The sequence below is a fragment of the Phoca vitulina genome, unplaced genomic scaffold (assembly GCF_004348235.1).
Source record: "Phoca vitulina isolate PV1807 unplaced genomic scaffold, GSC_HSeal_1.0 scaffold2, whole genome shotgun sequence".
In the NCBI taxonomy this organism is placed as follows: Eukaryota; Metazoa; Chordata; class Mammalia; order Carnivora; family Phocidae; genus Phoca; species Phoca vitulina.
In genome coordinates this window covers 96,970,187-96,995,938 of record NW_022589705.1, presented here as the reverse complement: position 1 = coordinate 96,995,938, position 25,752 = coordinate 96,970,187, and the positions used below count along the sequence as shown (strand labels likewise).

Here is a 25,752-nt window from a genome sequence, read left to right as displayed (position 1 = left end):
CCCCCGCCCAGTTCACAAGGCCTGCTCCCAGCTGCACCACCAGCCCCTGCCCAGGCTTGTCTGCACAGCTGGTGCAATCAGCCTCTGCTCATCCCACTTCTCAGACATAGAGACTGAGCCTTGGAGCCGTCAGGGGGCCTGCATGGGTTCCACTGAGTAGGTGACAGACAGGGCTGCCCCTGTCCAGGACCTAGGTGCTTAGCCACACCGCCGTCCCAGCCCCAGGACCTTGGCTGGACTTCCAGAGCCAAACCAGACCAGGTTGCTTTTTGTGGGTAATGTCTTGAAAGCTAATGGTTATTGATCTCAGCCTGGCTGGGCCTGGCTGGGAAGGTGTGCGTCTGAAGTGGGTCCTGCTTTTCGGGAAGAACCGCTGGAGCCCCAGCCTGCCAGGCTGCCCTTCTCTGAACGGGGACCCCCCGGGGACACCAGAATTGGCCCGCCTTTGCCCCACGCAGGACGGGCAGCCGGCCACACGGCCATGTCTAAAGCAGCTGCCCCACACTGCCCCGCCCCTGGGTATGCTTGGGGGGGGGGGGGGGGCGGCAGGCAGGCAGGGAGGGAGGGAGCTGTGCTGCTATCTGTGGGCTTCCATGGCCCCATTTCCTAAGACAGCCCCCATCCTGGAGCCCTGGGCCCCTCCACTGCCTCCAGAATGACTCTCCTAGACATGGGAATTTTCATGCCAGGGACATCTCTACCTTCTTTAGCATCCATCAGAGACCTTAGTCTAAACCCTTGGGGGACGCCAGACGTCCTGGGCCCTGCAGGCCCCCTCCCTGTGGATCTGAGCCACAGTGAAGGGGAGTCCTGGCCCCAGAGGCGCCCACCCCGCCCCCTCAGGAGAAGGCACGCTGCTTAGAGCCTCAGGCCTGAGTCAGGGAGGTGCTGTTGCCACTGCCAGGGAAGGCCGGTCTCTGCGGTGGGCACTGAGCCTCAGTGGTAAAAGCAGACGGAAAGGTCCTCGCCCTCCTGGACCTGCCTTCAGGGGATCAGATGCAACAAACAAGACGATTAGAGAAGACTCTAGCAGGTCAGGTGAGGATATGGCTGTAGAGGGAAATTACAGCAGGAAAGGGAGCTAGGAAGTGTCAGGGTGGGGGGTGGGGGAGAGCTCACCCAAGGAGGGGGCTAGCCCGGGGCACCACCTCTGCCCTCAGGGACAGAGCCGACGCCCCTGCAGCGGCCTCACCTCCTGGGACAGCTTTCCTGGCCCCTCCCAGGGATGACGGAACTTGCTGCCCTTGGGGCTGAGGTGGGGACCGTGCTGGTTCGTCCAGCTGCCTCCAGGATCCTGCTCTGCTGCTGAAATAGCAACTCCCATCCCAACTTCTGTCCTCGGTGATGATGTTGGGGCCGCCCTGCAGGCATCTGAGCCAGGGCGGAAGGCTGTGGTCACATGCAGGGGGGAGTCCCCGAATTGTAGGGCACCCCTGGCCCCGCGACCATGTCCTTGCTGCCCAAAGATCCTGCAGGATGTGGCTACGCGGCCACAGCGCCCTCCGTGGTTCACTCACTCACGTACGTGCGTTAACACAGATGGTAGCATTCTGTGCGCACGCTTCTTCCTCTTGCCTTGTGGTCTTTTCTTTACTACTATCTCTTAGGATTCATCACATCTCAGCCCATGCAGAGAAGTCTCACTGAAGGCTGCACAGATCTCCATTCCAGGGATGGACTCTCATTTCTGCAACCAGTTTCCCCGCTGATGGACACCTGTGCTGTTTCTAGTTTCCGAGAGGGTAGTCCTCGCTCAGGAGGACAATTTAGCAGCAGCTCCTCACATGTCAGCTTTGCCGTTTCCCTATCTGTACCAAACCTCTGTCCCTCTCTTGTCACCCACCCCCCGTCCTTACATGCATCCCATTCGGTCTGGGGCAAAATGTGTGGATTGTGACATACTCAGTTATCATGGAGGATGGTGCCCAAAGAATCTGCCGGGGCCGTGGCACCTGCTACAGGCAGAGAACATGTGTGTGGATCATGTCCCCCTTCGTAAGCCTTCCTCGGGCGGCCTCCTCCCGCATCACCACCCTAGAGTTTGCTTCCGTGACAGGCGGGCGCATACTCCTTCCGGGAGACAGCCCCGTGCCTGGTTCGACCTTGGGCACACCGCCAGGGAGCACTGTGACGCGGTGGCTTTGGCGGTGGGGGGCCGGGCTCTCTGCATGCTCTCCTGCCCCTGTTTTCATTTGGAGCCCCTTTGAGTTCTCGCGCTGGAATGCAGCTTGGCCTGCGCTTGTCTCGGGGCTGTGAGGGCAGAGGACGTGGCTTAGCCAGATTCCCAGCCGGGCAGCCTCGAGGACAGAGAGTCTGGTGCCAGGAGCAGTTTTCGTCCAGCGGCTCGGCCGCGGGCGCCGAGACCCGTTGTGGCCGCTCCGGTTGGAGGACGTGTGTCTGCAGCACCCCTGCCCCGGGCACAGCATCCAGCCGGGCACCGGGGGGGAGGCAGCAGCACCGTCTCTAACTCAAGGCCACCCGGCGTTTCCCGTCTGGACAGCGGCAGCTCCCAGGCCGGGCGGGACCATGTTGTCCATGACGTACAGCGAGAGCCTGAGGAGCGTGAACAGCAGGTGTCACTCTGACTGGACCCTGCACCCCGTCCGCCAGACCGACAGGCCAGAGCTGCAGCGGCTGTGGGAGGTGCGGGCGGCCGCGCAGGCCAGGAACATGGAGAGCTTCCTCCGCATGCACGGCCTCTCCCTGGACGGCTGCACCGCCCGGCGCACGGGCATGAAGTACCGGTAAGGGCCGGGCTGGGGCCGGGCGGGGAGCACTCTGGACACGGCAGGGGCTGCAGGAGAGCTGCCGCCCGGGAGCGCGGAGAGTGCCGTGAGCGGACACTGGGGTAAATGGTTCGTGTTTTTAAAAAAGCCCAGCCGCGTAGAAACGTATGAAAGAAAACCAAAGTCTGCTCTCCACAGGATAGTCCTGCCCTCCCAGATAAGCACTCTGACCACTTGGACTTGCGCTCCGTGGGAAAAGAACGTGCCTTCTTGAAAACACTGCAGCATTGGGGGTTAAGCGCGGGGTTTTCATTTGCCTTCTTGCACCATCACTGGGGCAAATGAATGATTAGGGGCTGGCTAGACGCGAATTAACAAAAATGCCTCTCTGCTCGTCACCTCTAACAATAAGTTCGTCCTGGCACCAGAAACCCGGGCTGCGTCCTGGGGGCAAAGATGTGCTCCCCTCTTGTGGGACCCTAAGCTGGACCGTCCTCACGCGGGGCAGGTTTTCCACAGGCAGCCTCTGAAGTAGCTGCCTCCCCTGAGCTTGCGTCGGTAGCTGTGGATTCGGCGTCCCCTGTGCTCTCCAGGTGATAGGCATGTAGGGCTCATTCTCCTTGGAAGTTCAGAAGGACATTCTGTTCAGCTGGCTCGTCTTTGAAATCAGCATCTGGGGCAGCGCTCCGGTCGGCCCACTTTCTCCAATGAGAGCCTCAGAGAGTGGCCAGAGAGCCCCAGAGCTGGCTTTTGCATTTATAAATTGCATGCTTTTGTTCCTTTGTTAAATTTTAATTTCAAATGAACTTTTTTTAAGCATAAGTATATCCCACACAATATTTGGGCCATACTTATACTAAAACATTGTTTGTCTGAAGTTCGGATTTAATTGGGTGTCCCGTATGTGATCTGGTTTCCATCTAACACAGGCCCTGGGAGCTGTCTGGCTGCTCTCTGGAGGGGAGCGCAGAGACCAGCCCTATTGCTTTAACATTTGCTCCCATGGGCAGTGTGTCTGGACCATTGTTTGAACCGGTCGTTGCCATTTAAAGAAACAAAACACTTCTGCTGTGAGTCCATTAGATGGCAGAATTCTTAAGGTTTTGTATTCTAAATCCAGCTGTAAGCGAGGGACAAAGTATCAGCTAGTTTGGCCCCAACAGCTCCTAATTCTAATGGAAATTTCTCAAGAGGGAGATGAGACTGGGGGGAGCCACTGGTCATTGATACTTGTCATTAATTCAGCAGATGTTTATTAAAGGTCTGTTGTCTCCCGGTCGCCTGGGTGGCTCAGACGGTTGAGCGTCTGCCTTTGGCTCCGTCATGATCCCCAGGGTCCTGGGATCAAGTCCCTTGTTGGTCTCCCTACTCAACAGGGAGTCTGCCTCTCCCTCTGCCCCCCCCCCCCGCTTGCTCAGTCTCATGCGTGAACTCTCTCTCTCAAATAAATTAAATCTTTTTAGAAAGGGGGGGTCTGTTGGCTCCAGATGCCACACAGCCAAGATGGACAGGGTCCCCACCCTCATGGACGGTACATTCTCGTTCAGGGAAGCAGAGAAAAAGCAAGTAACCACCTAAGGGAGTAAGACAGGCCAGGCACAGCTGAGACCCGAACCATCTGGATAGGGGACATTTGACGATACGGGGTAGAACCTTCCAGTCCAAGGAGACAGGGGAACATCCGGCCGGTGTGGCTGGGCCGGAACGAGGAAGGTGGAGGGCAACAGGATGAAGCGGAGCCGCTGGAACTCATCCTCCTCCCCTGGGAAGACCCCAGCCCCCTCCATGGTGGATACAGTTCATGATGGCAGGTGCACCGGGGTGAATCGTGTCCACGCTGAACCCCAGAATGTGGCCTTGTTTGGAAATAGGGTCATTGCGTTTGAAATCAGTTAAGATGAGGCCCTCCTGGAGTAGGGTGGGCCCTAACTCTGATGACTGGCACCCTTATAAGAAGGCCATATGACAACATACAGGGAAGAGGCCACGTGTCGGGGGAGGCAGAGAATGGATGTGGCCACGAGGTTGGAAACACCTGCAGCCACCGGGAGCTGGAAGAGGTGGGGGGGTCATCCCCTGGAGCCTCCGGAGGGAGACGTCCCTGCCCACACCTGGATCTCAGACTTCTGGCCTCCAGAACTGGGAGAGGATCAACTTCTGATCTTTGAAGCCCCCCCCCAGTTTGTGGTGCTCCGTTTGGGGAGCCCCAGGAAGCTAACATGGGGTGGGGGAGACGGGAACAAATGTCTTATTTGCCTGACATCCCAAGGAAAATCTGGGCCGCATCTGAAATGTGGGGAACTAGCCAGGGGGCTAAGTACCCAGGGAAAACCCGCTTCCCAAGGAGCAGAGAGGAACAGAAAACCACGGCGCCTTTCGAATTTGATGGGCCAAAGGTTGTCACACCCACGTGGCCCCTTCTTTATCTGGCGGATTTCATCTTGCTGCCTCCAGGGGGTTTGTGGTTATCGGGAAAACGGGGGCCTCTGCAACTAAAGCCCCCAGTTATTAAAGATCCCAGATAAATGCCTCTTCACAGCCACCGTCCCCGCCAGCAGCAGGGCTGCAGTGCGTTAAACTCTGTCTTAAATATTAATGTAAAAAAGATAATGCCTCCAGATAAGCCCCCGCTCGGTGGAGCACCGGGACAGCTGTGCCCCAGGCCTGGGCATCTTATCAGCTGAACTGGGCTCGCAGCTGGGAGAAAAGCTTTCCTGTTAACTTCCTCCACGGCTTCTTCACTTTCCTCAACTCTTGTGGTTTAAAAAAAAATGCATCAAATTTTTAAATCCGCACAGTGCCTGCAGAAGCTCCCCTTCCCGCACCCACCTGGGGGGTAGTGATGGGGGGGTCCCAGAGATGTGGCCTCAGAGGCAGCAGCAGCTTCGGCCACGGGCTGGCTGGAGGCGTTCTGTTCCTCCCTGCCCCCCAGGGCACCAGGAATGGACCCCAAATCCCCTCGAGGTCCGCATGGCCCTTGCCTGCTCTGATTTCAGCTTAGACCCCCTTACTCCCACTCAGGAGCCTCCTTCCTTCTGGACCTGGAAGGCGCCAAGCTCATTCCCTTCCAGGGCCCTTGCACGTTCTGGTCCCCCAGGTTTTCTCAGGGCTGGCTCCCTCCCGTCTATCACATCTTGGTCCTCGGGGAGACTTTCCCGAGCACCGGATCTAGTAAAGGCCTCCCAGACCATCCTCAATCCCACTGTCCTGTCCCGTTGTCATCCTCACACCCCCTGCTGGCCCTCTTACCTGCAGCCCCTACGAGCAGAGCCTTTGTTCCCAGCACCAAGAACATCCCGAGCCTCTGCAGGTATGGGCTGGATGGTGTTGAATGGTCTTGGCCCTAACCCCCTTTCCAGAATATTCCCCTGCAAATGTGTCTCGTCCCTGCTGCTTCCTTGACAACAGGACTGGAGGCAGCATCTGCACCTCTAATGCAGCCCAGACCGGGAGGGCGGGGGGGCCCTGGGCAGGGAGGCTTGGTCGTCAGCTTCTGGGGAGGGGGGGGACTGGCCTGCGTGCCTGCGAGCTCTGACCCTGGGCCATCGGCTCTTACCACGAGCCGGCACAGTCACCAGGCAGTACTTGGTTTGTGGTCACGTTCACTGAGCAGACTCTACCTAGCTGCTCGGTTATTCACAGGAGATCCCTTGCAGCTGGGCCGTCAGAGAGGGCTTCCTGGAAGAGCTGAGAATCCAGGTGTGTCTCAGAGGACAGATGGGCAGGAGGATAGGTAGGCAGGACAGGTGGGTCTCTGAGGACAGGTGGGCAGGACAGGTTTGTCTCCGAGGATGGGGGGGCAGGACAGGTGTGTCCCTGAGGAGGGGGGGGCAGGACAGGTGTGTCTCCGAGGACAGCGGGCAATAGGAGAGGCAGGAGAGAAAGAGCAGAGACCAGAGAGGGATGGTGTGTGGACCAGTCTCAGAGGCTAAGCGGGGGATGAGTCCACCTTGTGAAAGGTCCTGTATCGCTTTCCGGCAGCTGCTTCAATGAAGTACGACAAATAGGGGCTTAAAACAACAGACACTGATTCTCTCACAGCTCTGGAGGCCCAAAGTCTGAAATCCAGGTGTGGGCAGGCCCGGTCCCCCCCGAGAGCTCTAGAGGAAGAGCGCTCCCTCCCTGCCTCGTCCAGCTTCTGGGGGCTGCCAGCCAGCCCTGGCATCCTGTGGCTCATAGACGCGCCACTGCAGTCTCGGCCTCCGGCTTCACTGGCTCTTTTCCCTCTGCACCTGTCTGTCTGTCCCCAAATCTCTCTCCTGATAAGGACGCCGGTCATCGGATTTAGGGCCCTCTACTCCAGTACCACCTCACCGTAACCTGACATCTACAAAGACCCTCCTTCCAAATAAGTTCCCAGTCACAGATAGAAGAGTCAGGACCTCAGCGTGTATTTTTGGGGGACGCATTTCCACCCACAACAGGTGCCAGAGCGAGGGTGAGTTCCCCGGGAGGAATTCCGGCTCCCCACGGTACCTGTGTGACCTTGGTGAGACACCTGGCCTCTCTGTCTCAGTTCCCCATCTGGAAAGTGGAGACCGTAGGCACTTCCTCACGGAATTGTCCAGAGGGCTGTGTAAGACCGGGATGTAGCTCAGAGCTCTGGGCGTGGCCGCTGGTGGGAGAGAAGCTTGGTCTTGGAGGTGTAGCCCACGTCCGTCCCGTGTGGACAAGGAGCAGGTGTGGCAGGGAGGGAGGGGGAAACAGGGAGGGAGGTGGCGAGACCAGCCGGTCGTTCGGGAAGAGCTGCCCTGACACAAACAGGGGCTGGGAGGACAGCAGGCATGGGGTGTCTCGTGGGTCTCCGTGGAGGGCTGACCAGGACCAGGGTGTCAGCAGACCAGCCCCCCTTCCGCATGGAGCAGGAGGGGCCGCAGCAATCCGAACACCTCCACTGGGTTCTCTGTAACCGGTGTTTCCCCGGTCGGCCTGGCCTCGGAAATCAGGGGGCATGTCTGTTAGCAGTACAGATCCCCAGGCCTCCACCCCGAGATTTGGGGGGACCCACTCCCAAGAGGCTCTTCTCATTGAGCAAGGATGGGGACGAGGGGGGTGGGTTCTGCGTCATCCACCTGGAAAGGCAGGGGTCGGCACAGCCCGATCCAATCCACAGGCAGCACCAGGCAGTCCCCCGGGACGGACCCCCAGCCCTCACCCTTTAACCCGAGGGTCTGAGAGCAGGAGCTCCTCCATGGGAGGGGCCCCGACACACTGCTCACCTCCCAGCCTGCTGCCTCTGTGGATGAGGGCGGACCCAGCGTCCGCGTCCCTGCTCGACCTCTCTGTGCCGCAGCTTCCTCGAGTGTGAGCGGACCAGCACAGCGTCCACCTGGCAGGGTGTGGTGGGACTCAGCTGCACCAGGAGCACCATTTCAGTGTAGCTGGTGTCTCAGAGGCGCTCCTGCAGGTGCCAGAAGCACTTCCTCAGGACACAGCACAGCTGCTCTGTCCCGGGCATCAGCTAAGAAGTGAAAGGAGCTGACTGGCAGCCAGTTAGCCTTTTTCCCCTTCTAGGGCCGTTAGCGCTGGATGTGACTGGGGTGTGAGGTCCTGAAGGAAGCCCCCGGGGGTCTTCAGCTCTTACCTACCAGACGACACCGCCTCCAGGAAGGCCACCAGTCTGGCACCCTTTGCTTAGAAATTTCAGAAGCAGGACCTCCCATCCACTGGAGAAGCCCCCAACTCATCAGCATCCACCCCACCCCTCTCCTGGGGCAGGAAGTCACCTTTGGGTGCAAAACATGCTCCATTCGGCACCGTCAGGGCAGCCTTGCTGGTACGGGGAGGCACCCTGGCCTCTGCAGGATGCAGCTGCTCAACCTCACTCTTTTTTTTTTTTTTAAGATTTATGTATCTTATTTTAGAGAGCAAGTGAGCATGAGCAGGAGGGGCAGAGGAAGAGGGAGCGAGAATCTTAAGCAGACTCCACACTTAGCGTGGAGCCTGATACGGGGCTTGATTTCACAGACCGTGAGATCAGGACCTGAGCAGAAACCAAGAGTGAGGCGCCTAACCAACTGAGCCACCCAGGCGCCCCTGATCCTCACTCTTGAGTGAATATTGCAGTCTGTGCTCTTAAAAGTTATTTTTAGAACTTCTACTCCAGGCCCCGAGGCTTCCATGGGCCTCACTCTGGATGATGGGGAGAGAGCCCGTCACCTCCCACTGTGAGCCTGTCCCCATCTTGGAGGAACGGGCCTGGCTGGGCCGAAGCTTTCCTGTCTCTCCTGCCCTCCCGGGGCAGGTGGGACACAGGCTGGATCCCAGGTGGCTGAGCCAGAAGCTTCTCTTCCAAGAAGCTCTCTGTAGTGGCATTCTGTGGACAGAGAGGAGAGCTTTTAATTGGGGTGGCCACGCCTCTAATGAGTCACAGCAGGAACTAGCTGTTCTAACAACAGCAGGTACTAGAGAGTCAGAAAACCCCCAAAAAAACTGTTCCATGTCAAAATCCACCAGCCACACTCGATGCTTCTGCTCAAAGCCCATTTCAAGTCGACCAGTGCAGGTCTAGAATTCACCCTCCTCACCTAAACACGTTCCAAAGGAGTGGCCCTTTCGAGATGACCTTTCATCATGGCAAGTTCTGGTCAAGGGTTTAAGCTTCCAGCTTTTCCACTCTTGTCTAATTCTTGTGACCTTCTAAGAGTATTGCAAGTCATGACCCCTGTTTTAAGGCAAGTGAAAAGTTACGGACTCTGGCCAGCTTTTAAACACCCACCTGCCCATCTTCTCCCCATGACAGTTCTCTGCTGAGAACAGCATCTCTTTGTCCTGGACTTCCCCGGGGAGTTCTGAGGTCAAATATTCACGTCCACCGTTTCCATGATACATTACAGTGGGATGGAGCGAGGGCTGGGGTTCTAGCACAGGACCCTGCTCAGTCCTACCAACATCTGGAAGGGATGCTCCTTGCCAAGCGGAACCAGCAAGTGGCTCCCAGCACACTGGTGTATCGCTGGGTAGAGCGTAGTTGGTGGCACCTGGAGACGGGACAGGTTACTGGTGCTTGGGGGAGTGGCTGCATGTGTTTCTGAGGTGATATCAGAGGGTAAGGAGAACTTCCAAGGCAGAGAAACAGGAAGGGTGCTCCCACAGGGAACGGCAAGAATAAGGCCCAGAGGCTTTTGAAGCAGATGACATTTTTTTTTTTTGGCAACAGCTTTATTGAGATATAATTCGTATACCATACATATGTTTAAAGTGTACAATTCAATGATTTTAGTATGTTCATAGAGTTGTACAAAAATCACCACAATTTTAGAACATTTTAATCTCCCCAAAAAGGAACCCTATACCCACATGAGTTATCACTCCCCCCAACTCCTGACAACCATGAAGCTACTTACTGTCTAAGTGGATTTGCCTATTTTGAACATTTCATGTAAACAGAATCATATAGCATGTGGCCTTTTGTGACTAGCTTGTCTCAGTATAACATTTTCAAGGTTCATCCATGTTGGAGCATGTGTTGGTGCTTCATTCCTTCGTATGGCTAAATAACATTCTGTTGTATAGATGGACCGTATTTTGTTTATCCATTCATCAACGAATGGACATTTTGGTTGTTTCCACTTTGGGGCTATGATGAATAATGCTGCTATGGACATTTGTGTTCAAGTTTTTTGTGTGGGCATATGTTTTCGGTTCTCTGGGCACATACCTAGGAGTGGAATTGCTGGGTTGTATGGTGAGGCAGATGATATTTGACACACTATGGTGACTAAGTCTTTGTGAATGTCACTTAACCTGGAGCTGCTTAAAGCACACCATCTGAGGAACCCCTGAGGAACAGTAAGATGCCAGATCTGATAGTTTGCCAGAGCACAGAGAAATGAAATATATAAGGAAAAATGAAGTAGGAGATTTCCACATCCCCTAGAGCAGGTGCACAGCACCACTAGAAGCTCTTGATAAAAACACAACTTCCCAGGCCCAGCCCCAGAGCTGCTGATTCAGTAGGTCAGCATGAGACCCAGGAATCTGCATTTGTAACAAGTTCCCCTGGCATCCAGGTCAGGTACAGGTAGTTGAGCAGCTTTTCCCTAGACCATTAGCTCATGAGCCCTGGAAGGAGTGGAGGCAGTCTTTGCCCTCTGCAGCCTCTTTGGCAGGCCTGTGGGCTTCCTAAAGGCCAGGGCCCAACTTGAGGAAGGGCTCAGCTGCTGAGTAGGGTCAACCCTGCAGGCTGCCCTTCCACCTTCCCAGCCCTTGCCACTCGAGAGGGTCAGGGAGGGCCAGGCAGGCCTGTGGCTGATGTGGGCAGGTAAATGAAGAAGGCAGAGCTGGACCTCTGGGACCTGAGGGGGCCCCCACTGGCATCTGAAGGTGGTATCTGTGACCTGCCGGGGCTGCCTTGGCAAAGGCCCCAGCTCTGTCCCTGGGTCTGGGTATCATCCTCAGGGGGTGTCTCCTGCTGCTGCATCAGGCCTGGGGAGGACAAAAGGGGTACAGTTACCAGTGAAGAGATGGGGGTAGAGTAGGCCTGTACTGAATCCCACCTCCAAAAATCCTTCATGCTTCAGGATCATGGGAGTACATACCATTTGTGATCTGACCATGCTCTGTCATCTGCATAGGACACAGAGAACACTGAGGCTCAGAGAGGAAGTCACTTGCCCTAGGCTACGCAGCTCAGGAGCAGGGAGGCCAGGACAGGAACAAGATTTCATTCTTAACATCCATGTCAAAAAGGCAGGGCCAGGGCTGAGAACAAGTTCAGGCACCATTCATCATGAACATCTTTGGGTGGATTCTTCTCTGGGTCCTGTCAGAGCAGAGGGTAGACAGCCAGCTGGTGTGGAAGGGCCCTGGGGGTCCAAGCTGGAGGAGAGAGCATCTTCTCAGACCACACCCCTTATTTTGTCAGTGGAGGCCCAGAGAGGGCAAGCCCCCTGCCTGTGATCACACAGCAAATTAGCAGCAGAGCCTGAACAAGACCTCAACCACCTGCTCTCTTCCTCTCTTTCACTGCCCCTCCCACATGGCAAGAAAGAACCCAAAGAGCAGTTTGGCCAGGGCTTACCTTGCCCCTACTGCCACTGGGGGCATCTCCTGGGGTTTGAGGACACCTCGTGAGCTTTGTTCCAGGAGGAGAGCCTTGCTCCCAGCTTCATCCTGAACCCATGAGTGTGGGAAAGGAGGATGGGGTAACGGAGAGGTGTCTGTCTTCATCCATTCATTCACGCATTCATTCCAGAAATATTTACTGAGAGTCTGCTGTGACCTAAGGACCGTGGAGTGCTAAAACTTCTCAGGTCTCTGGTCCACGACCCCCAGCTTTCTCTGCTCAGGTCGTCTGCATTATATCATCTGGACAGAGGAGTCTTTTCTCCACATTTCGGAAGATTCGGCTTCTCCCTGCACCAAACCCTAGTGGAAGCCCCACTTTCCTGGGTGCGAACCCCAAGCAGCTAGAGTTGGCCTCGGCCGGCTGCCTGCAAGCTCAGCGGTCCTCCCGGCTGCAGCGCCTGCCTGTCTGAGTGCCGGCTGTCAGCTTGGAGCAGCCAGGGCCGGCCTCCCGGGGATCCGCCAGGGCAGGCGGCTGTGCATCCCGTGTTATTAATAATGAATCGCTAGATGCCTCCTGCGCTTCTCACCGGTCACCTAATTTACTTGGTGGGAGCCCCAACAGCCCGTGGTGTGCAGAGCCGGGAGTTGAGCTCTGGGAAGCCTGGAAAAGCAGCTGCTCCCCGAAACCCCCCCGGCAGCAGCCTGCTTACCCCCAGGCTGCCACCCTGATGGGAGGCGCCCTCCCTTCTCCCTCAGAGGACAGCGATGTCACGCGGAGGTCAGGAGTAAACTGGCAGCCAGTCACCCGGGGGCCGCGTCCGGCAGGGCTGGGGGCTCGGACAGCCTGAGCCAGGCCAGGGTGAGGGCAAGGGAAGGACCTGCGGAGCCAAGAAAGATGTGAGGGGAGAGGAAATGGCTCCCCCCTCCCCACCTGGATTTCCGGGTTCCCTCTGATGAGATCTTTCCTAGCTGGATTCTGGACATTTGATTGCCTTCCCTCGGACACCGCACAGGATTTTTCTGTCGTTGCTTTGGGAAATCCTCACTCCTGAAGGAACACCTCGCAGCTTCCTGGCTTTCTGGGATAAGGTCTTATCCTGGGAGAAGGAAGGCTTCTAGAGGCCTGGAAGGAGGGGGACACAGCCAGGAGCTGGGCACCCGGCCTCGGCATGCAGGTGTCCTTCATGTGCTCGGAGCACAGCCTCAAGGGCCGGGGCCCCGAGGAGCGGCTGGGCCGTCCGGCGGCCAGCAGCCCCAGCCTGGGCTCCCGTGGCCGCTTCCGCGCCGTGGCCATGGTGGCCCGGAGCCTGGGACACCTGTCCATGCAGAGCCTCCCGTGCGCCGGTGACACCAGCGTGAAACAGCCTAGGATGAAATATAGGTACGGGCCCCAGGGGTGCTTCGTGGGGTTGAGGCTGCCCCCCCCCATCACCCCTGTCAGAGAGAGCCGGGAAAATCTGCAAATCCGTTGTCAGTTGTGGGCACTTGGCGTACTGAGAAGCTGGGGCGGGGGCCGGGGTGGGGGGGCTCCTAGCACTGTGTAGACTGGGTGAGAAATACCATCGCGGCTCAGGGTCAGCCCCAAGCTTCTTTCTTCAGCACCGCTGAGAGGAAGGCCGGGGCAGGGGGGCGGGAAGGTGCTGAGGGCTTCTCTTCCTTCTGCCCATTTGTTTCCTTTGACGGGGGGGGGGGGGGGGGGGGGGGCGGTAACAATAACAAAGCCTCCCACGGAGGACCCTGTGATCCTTTCTCTTTCTGGGAACCCCCCCCCGACGCTGGCCACAGGCGTCCTGCCCTCCTTGCCCTCCCCGGAGCACACAGGGCCCCAGAAGATGCCCCGTGGGTGGTCTTTGCAGTTAGGGCATCATGACAGGTGTTGGTTTGATATTCAGGGACCATTGGGTGAACCACGTGATGAAATTAATTTTCCCTGCCGGACCTGAGCTAGACCCCAGGCCCAGGTTCCTCCACGGGCGGGACTACCACTCCGCAGGGCACAGAGCAGTATCTGGACTTCCCTGCCGGTGGCTTAGCCCCGGCTGTCCTGTGTACCTCTGCCTGGGCTCAGTCCACCACCTGGCTCCAGGCTCTCTCACCATGGCTTGTATGTGGAGACGGTGTCAGGGGCAGGGACCTTCCTCCTGCTCCTTGCATATCCCTTGCTCCACCCTGGGCCTTGCTCAGATGCTCGGTGGATGCAACCAGGTGGAAGAGGAGAGTCGAAGCTTTGTACAAAAGACCTCTGGGGGCAGGGTCGTAGGGCACCTGGCTTGGGGGTCTGGCCTTTCTTAGCCCTTCGCCCTTTCTAGAATGGGGAAATGATGTTCTTACAACAAACAATCTGTATCAGCTGGACCCAAAGAGTCACATAGGCTCAGAAAGAGCCACAGAAGATTCTAGGTAAGGGGAGACAGTAAGGGGAGATGCTCATTAGGCTAGGGGGCTTGCAGATTCCCTGTATTTGAGCACAGTGTCTGGGTTTCTAGCTGGTGGTGCAGCCAACTTGAAAAGTATTGAGAGCATCACTCCTGACAACCGAAATGTAGAGCTCATACCTCCCCCAGACCAATGCCTGAGGTGGGAAACACGTGAAAGAACCGTGTGGAGTCCTGTGCCTCCTGGAGATGAATTTTGGAATAACTCTGAAGTCCTTCTGCTTCTCTGCCCATATCCCCTCCTTACCTGGGTCCCTTGGGGGCGTTTGATATTCTTTTATGAGCCTCTGGAGGAAAAGCTTGTGTCCCCACCTCTAAGCTCAGTGAGGACAATCCAGAATGGACTTCTCTAGTCTAGAAGCCCTGCTGGCTTATATCTTTTTTTAAGTGGGGATTAAAAGCTAAGAGTAAACACACTATGTATTTCGAGTTAGATACCTGTTACCTGCTGCTACTTTTAAGTCAGTCCTGGGATCATTAAAGGAGTTAATATAAGTGAGACCATTTCTAAAAACGTGAAGTGCTATGTAAATGGAAAATACGGGTATTAACATGATTTCCTGCTGAAGATCCTATGATCCATTAAGAAGTAAATCTCGAAGAGCCTGGGTGCTCGAGATTACTGTGTGGGTGTGTGTGTGCGCGTGCGGGTCTGCCCAGCATGCATGTGCCTATATTTGCACGTACATCTGTGCACTTGTTTGTGCAAGAGGCAGGGAGGGTGAGACAGACGGTAAGGGGAGATGCTCATTAGGCTAGGGGGTTTGCAGTCTGAGGAGCTGGGTTCAGATCCCAGCCCCAGCACTTCCTAACTAGGGGACCCCCATCTGTCCTTACATATGGCCTGCTGAACTTTTCTCGACAGTGTGGGGGGAGGAAGGAGGGTTTATACACCTGCAGGAAGTGTAGTTTCATAGAGGCTGAAGTGGGAGCCAGAATCCCAACCACTGGGTGCCCTTGGTGAGCACAGACCACCTGCCCCACGGGGCTGCTCCATCGTGACTGTCCCAGGGCCACAGCGAGGATGCAGATGGGGGCCATAGGGGGCTTGATTGCTCTTTACCCCCCACTCTGACCACCTCCTTAGGAAGCTGGCCAGGAGGGGGCCTCCAGCCACACCCTTTGGTGTTAAGGGAACTAAAAGTGGGTGGCCAGAGTGCCACATTCTTGCTGGAGGGCCCAAGAAGGGCTCAATATGGGGGAAGCACAATGCCAAGCCCTGTGAATCAGGGGGAGGGGCCAGCATTCAGCCCCAAGGGCCTGGTGTCAGTGCGAGGGCTTCTCACCCCCCGTTTACCCAGCAAACACCCCTGAGACCTTGCTGATGTCAGCTACAATCTGGGGGTGAAGACCTAGAAGCCCAGGCCTGTCCGTAGGGAGCCTGGAGTCTGGGAGCGGGGCAGGCCTGTCAAGAGGTCGTCACCCCACCAATTTAACAGCTGACCAGAAAACACCCTGGCTCCCACATCCATCACACCAGCTCATTAAGGCCACAGGCTCAAAGTGTTGTCCTCCACCCGCATGGCTGAACTGAAAGGCCTCGGACTCTTTTTAAAGGACCTGTAATCCCCCGAGTCGGAGGCGCAGTATCAAGGGGCGCGGAGCGATCAGCTCCCTCCTCCGGCAGAGGTTGAACCCATGAATCCTCATTAGCATTTTTCCAGACCACAGGAGAGACATAAGGCAAATCAATGGAGACTAACATTATTTGGGTTTAGGGATTTAGCCAACTCTTTTATCAGTATGTCGACTTTTAATTAGGGGAGAAAAATCTGTCGGAAACGATGTTCGAGTCTTGGGAGTTTCAAGGGGCAACGTGTCCCCAGCCCCTGGTCCAGACGAGGTAGAGATTTGTGGCGCTCCCCACCCCCAGCGAACAGCCGTATTTATGTAGCTTTTAGCCTGGAGACACCCTGTCCCTTCTCATTCCTTCTCCCAAGGCCTGGCAGTGGATGGCAGAACTAATACCGTCATTTTATCGGGGAGACAACTTGAGCGGGGTAATTACGGCATCACGCGGTGTCCTAGTTTCGTTAAATTATTCCTGTGGGCAGTGGGTGGAGAAGCAGCCAGAGAGCCGAACGCCCTGGGTCCCAGCCCATTCTGGTGGACAAGGGGTGGCAGGCACCCCTTACAGCCACAGACCCGGGCGGGCTCTGCCCGGTGTTCTGGGCTCTCGTCTGTCTCTTGCTAAAGCCGCTCGCCCCCCTGAACACACAGCGCGTTCAGGCATCTGGTTCCACGCTGGTAAAGGGAACTTCAGGAGGACACACCTAAAACTTAGCCATCCACTTCCTGGCCAGGAAACTGCTCCCTGTGGTCACAAGTGGGAGTTAGTTTTGCAGAGTCAGGAGCTCAGCCTCCCTTCCAGCACCTGGATTTATCGAGACCAGGTGCCCGAGGCCCTGTGAGCGCCCATGCATTGCAAACAGGGTTCTCAGGGTTTTTGTGTCCTGCACATTTCCAGGCAAGGGGTCCACAGCCTTTATCGGTTTCTCAAAGGGGCCTGTGACCCCCAAACAGTTAAGAACCACTGATCAGAATCTTCCATCCCTTTTGCTTCCTTCCCAGACTGCTTGTAAGCAATGCTCTGATTTTCCGCCACAGGTCATTTCTAGCTAGCGTGGGGAAGATTATCTGCACTGTTAAATAGGCCTGGCCCGATGCACGGTCTATAGATGATGCAGGTGTGCCCTTCTTCCTTTTTTTAAAAAACGACTGTTTAATTCCAGTTTATGTATAGACAACAAAACAAAAATTAACTTTCTGCTTAGAAGCAACATCAATTCAAACATGATTTGAAGGACATAAGAAAACCTTTAAGTCATGTCTTTGACTACTCAGCCCTTAAATTTTGTACATATTATATTTTAACTCTCTCATAGCAAATCTGAAGCTAAATCAGGAATATTCTAAGTATTTTCCCAGAGGCTTATGGAGACGCGATAGCATTATGTGCATTTACAACGTGATAACATATCACCTTCCTTTCTGACAACCACAAAAAGTTGCTCCGGGTCAGAACATACGAGCCATGCTGAGGGCATCATCAGATTACTTCACTGATTTATAGGGGAGAAGAACAGGGGACACTTTAGTTTTTTAACACAGTAACTCTCAAAGCTCTTTGGTTTGTCCGTGGCTTCTCGCGTGAGGGAAAAGGCAGGGTCAGTCAGTGTTCTGTGATGCCCCAGGCACGTGTTATCTGGTTTCATCCTCGTGGCCAGCCCTGTGAGCCCATTCTGCAGAGGGGCACACTGAGGCAGCAGGGGGTTACATCACGCACCCGGGGGCACACAGCCAGGGTTTGAGAGCCTCTGGCCTCAGAGGCTTCAGAGCCTCTACTTGATCTGCTCCCCTCCCTGACAGATACCAGCTGCTGTTCTGAACCTATGCAGGGAAAAGCCCAGCACTCAGCAGGAACAGTGGGCTGGCAGCTGGGCCAGTTTTAATGGGAAATTGGAGAAGAAACCTGGACATTCTAGAACTACTTTAAATTTGGTGACTCAAACCGTTTACAAGTTTGTTATATCCCCACCCCACCCCCCACGACCGCCTGTGATATGAGCAGGGTCCTGGGGTCTGGGAACCAGGAAACTGAGGCTTCAGAGTGTCCGAGGGAGCCAGGTTTGGGTAGAGAAATGAGGACACAGGGAAAAGCTGGAGCCCTCAGGGAAGGAGGCTGGGGTTCACCCTCTGAGTCTGTCACAACTCTCTGACTTCCCACTGCCTGGCAGGATGTCGCACCCCGGGCTGGTCCCAGGACCGGGTTGCCGGCAACGGGGTTCCTCCGAGGGTAGTGGACTCCCAGCCTGCCCTGGGCCACTTCACCATGTGAGCAGCTCATGTCCTGTGTCCCCCGTGAATGGGGAAAGGGACACACCATCGTGGTGGGGCGCATGCTTGCGGAGCTGACTGCCTAGGTGGAATCCTGACTTCTCTGCTCCCAGGCAGGTCCCGTGTACTCTTATGTAAAATGGGAATATCGGGAAAAGGAAGGCACCTGACCCACAGAGCTGTGGGAGATCGAAGACATGATGCTTGAGGACCATCCGGCCTGTGGTTGCCCCTGCAGGCCCCCGGCCAGCCTGTGCCAGGACAAACAGGCCAGGACAGATGGGCATCCCAGTCCTCAGGAGGGCCCTGCCACCCTCCATGACCTCCTAAGGACATTAGTGATGACCTGTGGCCCCTTCATATATAGACCTTGGGATCTTCATCTGGCAGGTACCTCAGCAGGCCCGTGATGGCCAGTACCACAAGGCCTCCGTCAGCCCATTCCACTACTCTCTTTCGAGGTGGCTCTCCAGGCCCCGCCGTGCTCACCAGCGTGGCCCAACCACGCAGCCGTGCCCTGGTGTGGGTATGGCAGGCGGGGGAACGGACAGTTGGCTCTTTATGCCTAGGGGCATGTGAGCCACAGGCCTCTCTCCAGAGGACCCCTTGCCTTCAGAGTCTCAAAAGATACATTGACTAGAGTGGGGGGTTCAAGCTTGGGGCTGGCCTTTGGGAACATTGCGGGGGGGGGGGGGGCCATGCCTGGCCGGCAGGTCCTGTCCTGATCACTGAGAACTCACACCAAGTTTGTTTTCCAGGAACTTGGGCAAGTCGGGACTACGGGTCTCCTGTCTGGGGCTCGGTGAGTATAGGGGCCCCCTTGGTCCAGAGCCACCCAAGGAGGCAGGGGCTTTGGGAGGGCTGAAGGGGCCAGCCCTGGGGGTGAGGGGATGGAAGCAGGATTGGAGGGATGGCGAGGCTCGGTTGCCATGGCAACCAGGAGAGGAATGGGGGAGGGGAGGGGAGTCCCAGGGGCCCTGTGCACACACAGACCCCTGCCTCACAACAGAAAATCAGAGAAGCACCCTGGCCCCAGGTGTGTCTGGAGAGCATCTTCTCTCCTTACAAGACTGAGTCCTCATAGAGGGCAGTCAGATTTTGCCCTTTTATCTAGACTTTCCCCAGATGTGAGCTCTGTTCTCAGCATACACTGTCCCTCCACTTCCATGGTACCTACAATATGCTCCCGACACAGCCCTCAACCCTCAACACACACACACACACACACACACACGCCCAGCAAGTGCGAGGGCATCGCTATCAGACCTGGCCCGTTTTCAAGGAGGCATCCCTCATCCTGCTGCCTAGGGCAGGTCATGAGAATAGGAGCTGATCGGCTTGAGCCCCAACAAGCATTTCAAACACCTGCAGCCCTTCCTGTCCCCCAGTTTGGTGTCCCCAAGAGAGGGAGACATGCCCTGAAGGCCAAGTGTCCCCACATGCCGAGGACGTGCTCACCGCAGAGCAGAGTGGCATGCTGGGCTATGGCTGCCCCCCAGGCCCTGCAGCCTGAGGACGAAGCACCCTGTGCGGGGGGGGGCAAGCTCCCTGGAGAAGTTCTCTGACTTGAGCCCATGTGTCTCCTTCCAGGAACATGGGTGACCTTCGGAGGCCAGATCACCGATGAGGTAAGGCGGGGCTCCCGCAGGCCCCAGGTCCCAGCAAAGGCCAGCCACAGCGGGCACCTGTAGGGTCCACCACATGAACCATGGGCCCGTGCTCACGGCGGCCACCGCAGCCTCTCTCATGCCGCTCCTCAAGGGTGCCGTGGCCCTCTGGGGCAGCGGGAAGGATGACGGGGGAGCCATGGCAGGGCTAAAAGATGCCAAATCTGGTGCCTGCACTTCGCAGCTGGGTGCCTTGGGGCGCCCGTGAGTCCCCAAAAGGCCCAGAAACTCAGGTTCCTCATCTGCACAACGCTTAGTCCCTCACTAGCCAGGAAAATCCAGGGAGGCCATCGTTTCCAAATCACACAGCCCCGTGTCTTTCTAAACTGCTCCGACAGAGTACCCCCACATGGATATGAAACTTCAGTACGTGTCTGCTGAGGTCATTTAGGATGCAGATTCTGCAAATTTTGCTGCAAGTTGAAGATTCTGAGTCGCTTTACATTTTACCCAGCCCCTAGCTGCTCCTTTCCCATAGCTGTCGTTTACCCTGTGCATTCGCTGGGGCTCCTCTTTTCACACGCCGGGTGGTGTCGCCAGCGTCTGTGGGCCGGGGTGCACTTCTGGGCAGCGAGTGATTATCTGGGAAGGGAGAGCAGGGACATTTGCTCCAAGAGCTCTGGACATCTGCACACGAAGCTGTCCTCACGTCTGCCCTACTTACTCTCAGAAAGGTTGCATTTAAAAATTAATAAGTGCGTTCATCTGAGACCTTGTTAGCTGTGATTGCTCAGTTAGTTTTCAAAGGAAAAGCTTTGCTTCTGTCAAAATCTAAATGTATTTAATTTGTGCTTTTGTCCCTTTTTCCTTTAATGACAGTAGCTGGTTGTAGAACGCCTTGCCCTTGTTCTGAGGTTCTGGCTCTGGACTATCTCAGGAGAAAGGAGTTTTTGAGGTGCAGGAAACTGCTTTGCCTTTAGCCACCAGATTGGTTGCAAGCACTTGGCACAGAAGGTTGGAGCCCCGGAGCCCTTTGTGGTTCACCCAAAATCACTAGTGTCCGACTCACCTGTTTCCCTTTCGCTGTGGGGAGGAATGACTTCATTTCCAAATCGCATTCGGTACCCTATGTGTGATGCCCTTGCGAGAAAGACACAGAGAAGTGGCTGGATGGTAACCATCCACCTTAGGTGATTTTTTTCACCAACAGATCCATTGCACCCAAAGAGTATTGATTAATGACCCAGTGGTGGCCCTGGTGGCTCCGGCCTCTGCCGTGTCTCCATCATGTAGACAGTGACACGTATGAAGATACTAGAAGTTGTTTCCAGATGACACAAAGCTGGGAGGACAGCAGATACAATAGATGACAGACTCGGGGTTCTCAAAGGTCCTGGCAGGTGAAAATGATTGAGCGAAGGAGCAAGCAGAATTTTCGTATTAAATCCTACAGTCAGCATCCAAAAAAAATCAATACGTCAAGGATGAGGGGCCCACCTCGCCACGGTTCAGATGAAGAACGCCCACGTTTTATTCTTTAGCTGGCTGCCTGCCCTGTCCAAGCCAGCAGGGTTGGAACTACGGGGAATCCAGGACCATCCCGGGACCACAGAGGAACATATGTGCTGCCCCAAAGTGGGGAGGCCACGAGCCCCCTGGGCATTCCAGATGGGTGCCCCATCTGGAACACGAGGTTCCTTGCTAAGCCCGTGTCCAGAGGAAGGTGGGTGGCCTGCCAAGTAATGCAGAAACAGAGTCCTGTTTTTAGGGTTACCTTTTGTGTGCAGGACACCGTGATGCCAGGGAGACACAGAAATGAGGATGGGGTGGATTTAATGTGGCAAAGGGGAGTCCATGGCAGGACTCCGCAGATGTCCATGAGCAACGGTCCACAGGCCAAATCCGGCCCCCAGCCTCGTTTTTTTTTTTCTTTTTCTTTTTTTTTTTTACTTTTAATTAAATATACGAGACATAAAATTGGCTATTTTCACCATTTTCATTGTGGTAAAAAAATGCATAACGTAAAATTTACCCTATTAACCATTTTTAAGTGTACAGTCCCATGGTATTAAGTACATTCTCTTTGCTGTGCAACCATCACCACGGTCGGCCTCCAGAAGTTTTCATCACCCCAAACAAAACTCTGTAACCATGAGGGAACAACTCCCCAGCCCCTGGTAACCTCTACTCTGCTCTCTCTCTCTATGAATTCCACAACCCTTTTTTTTATAAATAAAGTTTTATTGGCAGGCAGCGACGCCCATTCATTTACATACGGTCTGTGGCTGCTTTTCCATTATAAGTTGCCACAGAGACCATCTGGCCCACAAAGACTAAAGTGTGTAGTCTCGGGTCGTTGCCTGTCCTCTGTCTGCAAATGTCTGTGGGGCTGTGGCCCTGGGGACGGTCCTAGGGGGCCAGGCAGAGCAGAGCCAACCCCCAGAGGAAGCAGACAGTGTTAGTAAACCTCCGATCACGTGGCCAAATGTTGGAGCTGGCCTGGTCAGAGTCAGGTTTCCAACCTCTAGTCCAGTGTCCTTTTCGTGACCTCACATGGCTGCTCAAGTAAAAAAAACTCCTCCTGAGAGCATGTGCTCAGAGCAGCCGGGCATTAGAAATCTAATAAGGACAGTAGCTACAAACTGCATTTGTTATGGCACTCAGCCCTCTATCAGCCCAGGGAGGCAGCTGCCATCGCCCCATTTGGAGGAAGCAAAGTGCCCGGGGTCTTACCTGGAGAACCGTGAACGGGGAATGGCACCTCGGCGCCTGCCTCAGAGCCCACAGCCAGCTCCCACCTCGGGGGTGGGATGGATTCCCCTGGCCCCCAAGTAGGGACAGCAGGGAGGAGGCCCACATGTCTTCTAAAGTTCCTCCTGCCTTTGTTTCGGGAACTTTGACATTGGAACATTCCGAACAGTCTCAAAATAAAGGCTCCGTCAGATCAAGCAGGACGCACCCACAGAGCGCAAGTCTTCAGGGGTCACGTTTTAAATAATGACGTGCAGACAGGCCCAGGAGCGAGCACGTGGAAAACAGCGCCAGCAGTGGTCTGTATGTGAGGGCTGCAGTCTTGCAGCGAAAAAGCATATTTCACATAGAAAAACCTGAAAGAGGGGGCACCTGGGGGGGCTCAGGCAGTTGAGCATCTGACTCTTGATTTGGGCTCAGGTCATGACCTCAGGGTCGTGAGATCAAGCCCCACGTCGGGCTCCGTGCTCAGCCAGGAGTCTGCTTGAGATTCTCTCTCTCCCTCTGCCCCTTCCCCCCACACCCCCACTCATGCTCGCACATGCACACACACACTCTCTCTCCATCCCCCCACCTCTAAAATAAATAAATAAACCTTTAAAGAGGAGCCTGGAAGAGGAATTATACCAAAATCATAGCAAAACAATAAAATAAAAAGCACAGCCCGGAAAATTCCCACCCCTCACTCTCTTTTCTCCCTGGCCTGGTGTAGTTAGGGTCGTGTTTCCGTCTTTCTGCTAAGTGACAGGTGAAATGGGGATGGGTATCCTCTGCGTCAGAGACTACTGACCTTTCCTGCATGGCAGGCCTCGCGGGGTCGGCCGGGGGAGCCAGCCAAGGACAGTGGCCGCTCAGCTCACGCCTGCTGAGCACCTGCCAAGTGCCATCCCTGCTGTGGGCTGCTCTCTTTCTGGAGAGGGGGACAGACCGTACGCACATCTTATCTCCCAGGGCTAGACGTGTCCGGTGGCTGCATTAACAAACTGCCACCATCTGTGTGGTTTTAGAACTAGAGAAATTTATTTTCTCACAGGCCTGGAGGTCAGAAGTCCAAAATCAGGATCACAGAGCTGAAACCAAGGTGTCAGCAGGGTCGCGCTCCCAGTGGGACCTCTGGGGGAGGAGAATGGGATTCTTCCACGCCTCCTCCAGCTTCTGGTGGCCACTTCGCTCCAGTGTCTGCCTCCGTGGTCACGTTCCTGCTCCTCTGTGTCACATCTCTCTCTGCCTCCCTCCTATAAGGACACCTGTGGTGGCATTCAGGGTCCACCTGATAATCCAGGACCATCTCCCATCTCAAGACCCTTCATGTTATCACATCTACAAAGACCCTTTTTCTACCCAAGAAACCATTCACAGGTTCCAGGAGCCATTATTTAATCAAACACAGAGAAAGGAGGACTGGGATGCAGGCTCCCATTTGTGCAGGATGATCAGGGAAGGGGGAAGCAAGAGTGAGCCATGTGATGATTCAGAGAGAGAGCATTCCAGGTCAAAGGTACAGGACTGGACCCAGCCTTCAAGAGGCCACAGGAGGAGCCCCAGGTTGAGAGATGGGGGCAGAGGTGAGGGAGCAGATCTGGTGGGGACCTTGGCTTTGACCACTTGTGACATAGAAGCCAGAGAGGAAATTTGACCTGACTTCACTCAAAAGGTTCACTCTCACTGCTCCACTGAGGTTAGGCTGTCCCCCAAGGATGAGGGGTGCTTCTCAAATTGGAATGTATGCACGAGTTCCCTGGAAATCCAGTTAACGTGTAGCTTCTGATGGGCCCGGCCTGGGGCAGAGCCCGGGATTAGGCACGGCGGACGCTGATGCTGCTGGTCCGTGGACCACACTTTGCCCCAGGTAGGGTGATGGGTGCAAGGACAGAAGCAGAGAGAGTTAGGGGCTACCACAGAAACCCAGCTGAGGGCATTCTGGCTTGGACCAAGTGGGTGCTCATGCCTGGCCAACTCCTAACCACCCTCCAAACCCAGCCCTGGAAGTGCTCACACACACTACAACGTGGATGAACCCTAAAGGCCTCACGTTAAATTCATTAAGTCAGCCAGTCACAGAAAGACAAATACCGTATGACGCCACCTGGGTGCGGTAACAAGGGAGTCGAAATTCTAGAAACGGAGAACAGATGGGTGGGCACCAGGGGCTGGGGGAGGGAGGAGTGCAAAGTTGGTGTTTCATGGGGACCAAGTTTCTGTTTGGGAAGATGGAGAGGTTGTGGAGACAAGCACTGCTGATGGTTGCACAGCATGAATGTCCTTAACGCCACAGAAATGCACACCTAAAAATGGTTAAAATCGTCAGTTTTGTGTTATGCATGGTTTACCACAATTTTTAAAAAGAATGAAGAAGATCTCCATGAACGAATATGGGTTGATTTCTAAGATGTAGTGTAAGTGGGAAGAGCAAAGCCCAGATGAACACCTAGAGCATGCTGTTCTCCAGGTAAGCAAGATGGGCGTATAAGAAGATACACAGGGTCTGAAACGTGAAGATAATAAAAGCCCTCGTACTGAGTCACCTCCACCCAGAACCCTTCCCAGGAGGCAGCACGTACCCCTAAATCGTCTGTATAACCTGGCTAGGGGCCCAGCACGGGGTGCTCTCCTGGGCAGAGCTCAGGGGCTTGGTGAGACACATCCCTGAAAAGTCAGGTTGAAGACAGAGATGAACCGGTGAAGGAGCCTGGGGTGCCTGGAGCATTGGAGAGGAAAAAAGGAGCCCGGGGGTGGGCACAGGAGGAGGAAGAGGCTCCCAGGAGGGGGCATGGATGCATCTGATTCATGATTACACTTGGAGGAGGGTGCATGGATGCGTCTGATACATGGTTACACTTGGAGGAGGGTGCATGGATGCGTCTGATACATGGTTACGCTTGAGCTCCAGTGGAGCCAACCAGCCCTGCAGATGGATCCAGAAAATTCCTCCACCAGTGGCCTTTCTTCCCCCTGGGCTTTCTGACTGAAATGACAGCTGCTAACTAATGGGGGTTAGCTTTGGCCTGCTCAGTATCAGAAATCTTTGGGGTTCATTGCCAGCATTTGAAAATCGGGAGATCCAAATACCCTGGATCCCTGGCTTCTCTTGAAAAATCAAAAGATGTAGCCACGCTGAGCTGCCTTCCCAGGGGTAACGATTGAGTGTCGGTCCCCCCACCCCCGTGGTCCCCACTGGCCACCAGCCTCCCTCTCCATACCTGCCTGGCCCATGGGGCTTCTGGGTTTGGTATTGAGAGAATCTCCACGAAGCCAAACATGGCTGGCTTTTCATCCCAGCCATGGGTTGTTAAGTATGACTCACCCCACTCTGGGTAGCTAGGGAGGGAGGCTTAGCACTCTGAGCTGAGCTTTGAGAAGTGAAGAGCGGGGGAGTTTGCATCTGTG

At 55.3% G+C, this 25,752-nt stretch overlaps 1 protein-coding gene across 4 annotated transcripts in view; it reads left to right on the top strand.

The window, feature by feature from the left end:
- Positions 1-25,752, top strand: part of KCNAB2 (potassium voltage-gated channel subfamily A regulatory beta subunit 2) — an 83,629-nt gene that overhangs the window by 39,113 nt on the left and 18,764 nt on the right. For 3 of the 4 annotated variants that reach the window (XM_032394998.1, XM_032395016.1, XM_032395009.1), the window contains 2 exons: positions 18,766-18,809; positions 19,598-19,635. In XM_032394998.1, coding sequence (XP_032250889.1) covers positions 18,766-18,809; positions 19,598-19,635 — 82 coding nt within the window. Of the gene's footprint in view, positions 1-2,511; positions 2,745-18,765; positions 18,810-19,597; positions 19,636-25,752 lie in introns of those variants that run through there. The other variant, XM_032395025.1, reaches the window with a different exon arrangement.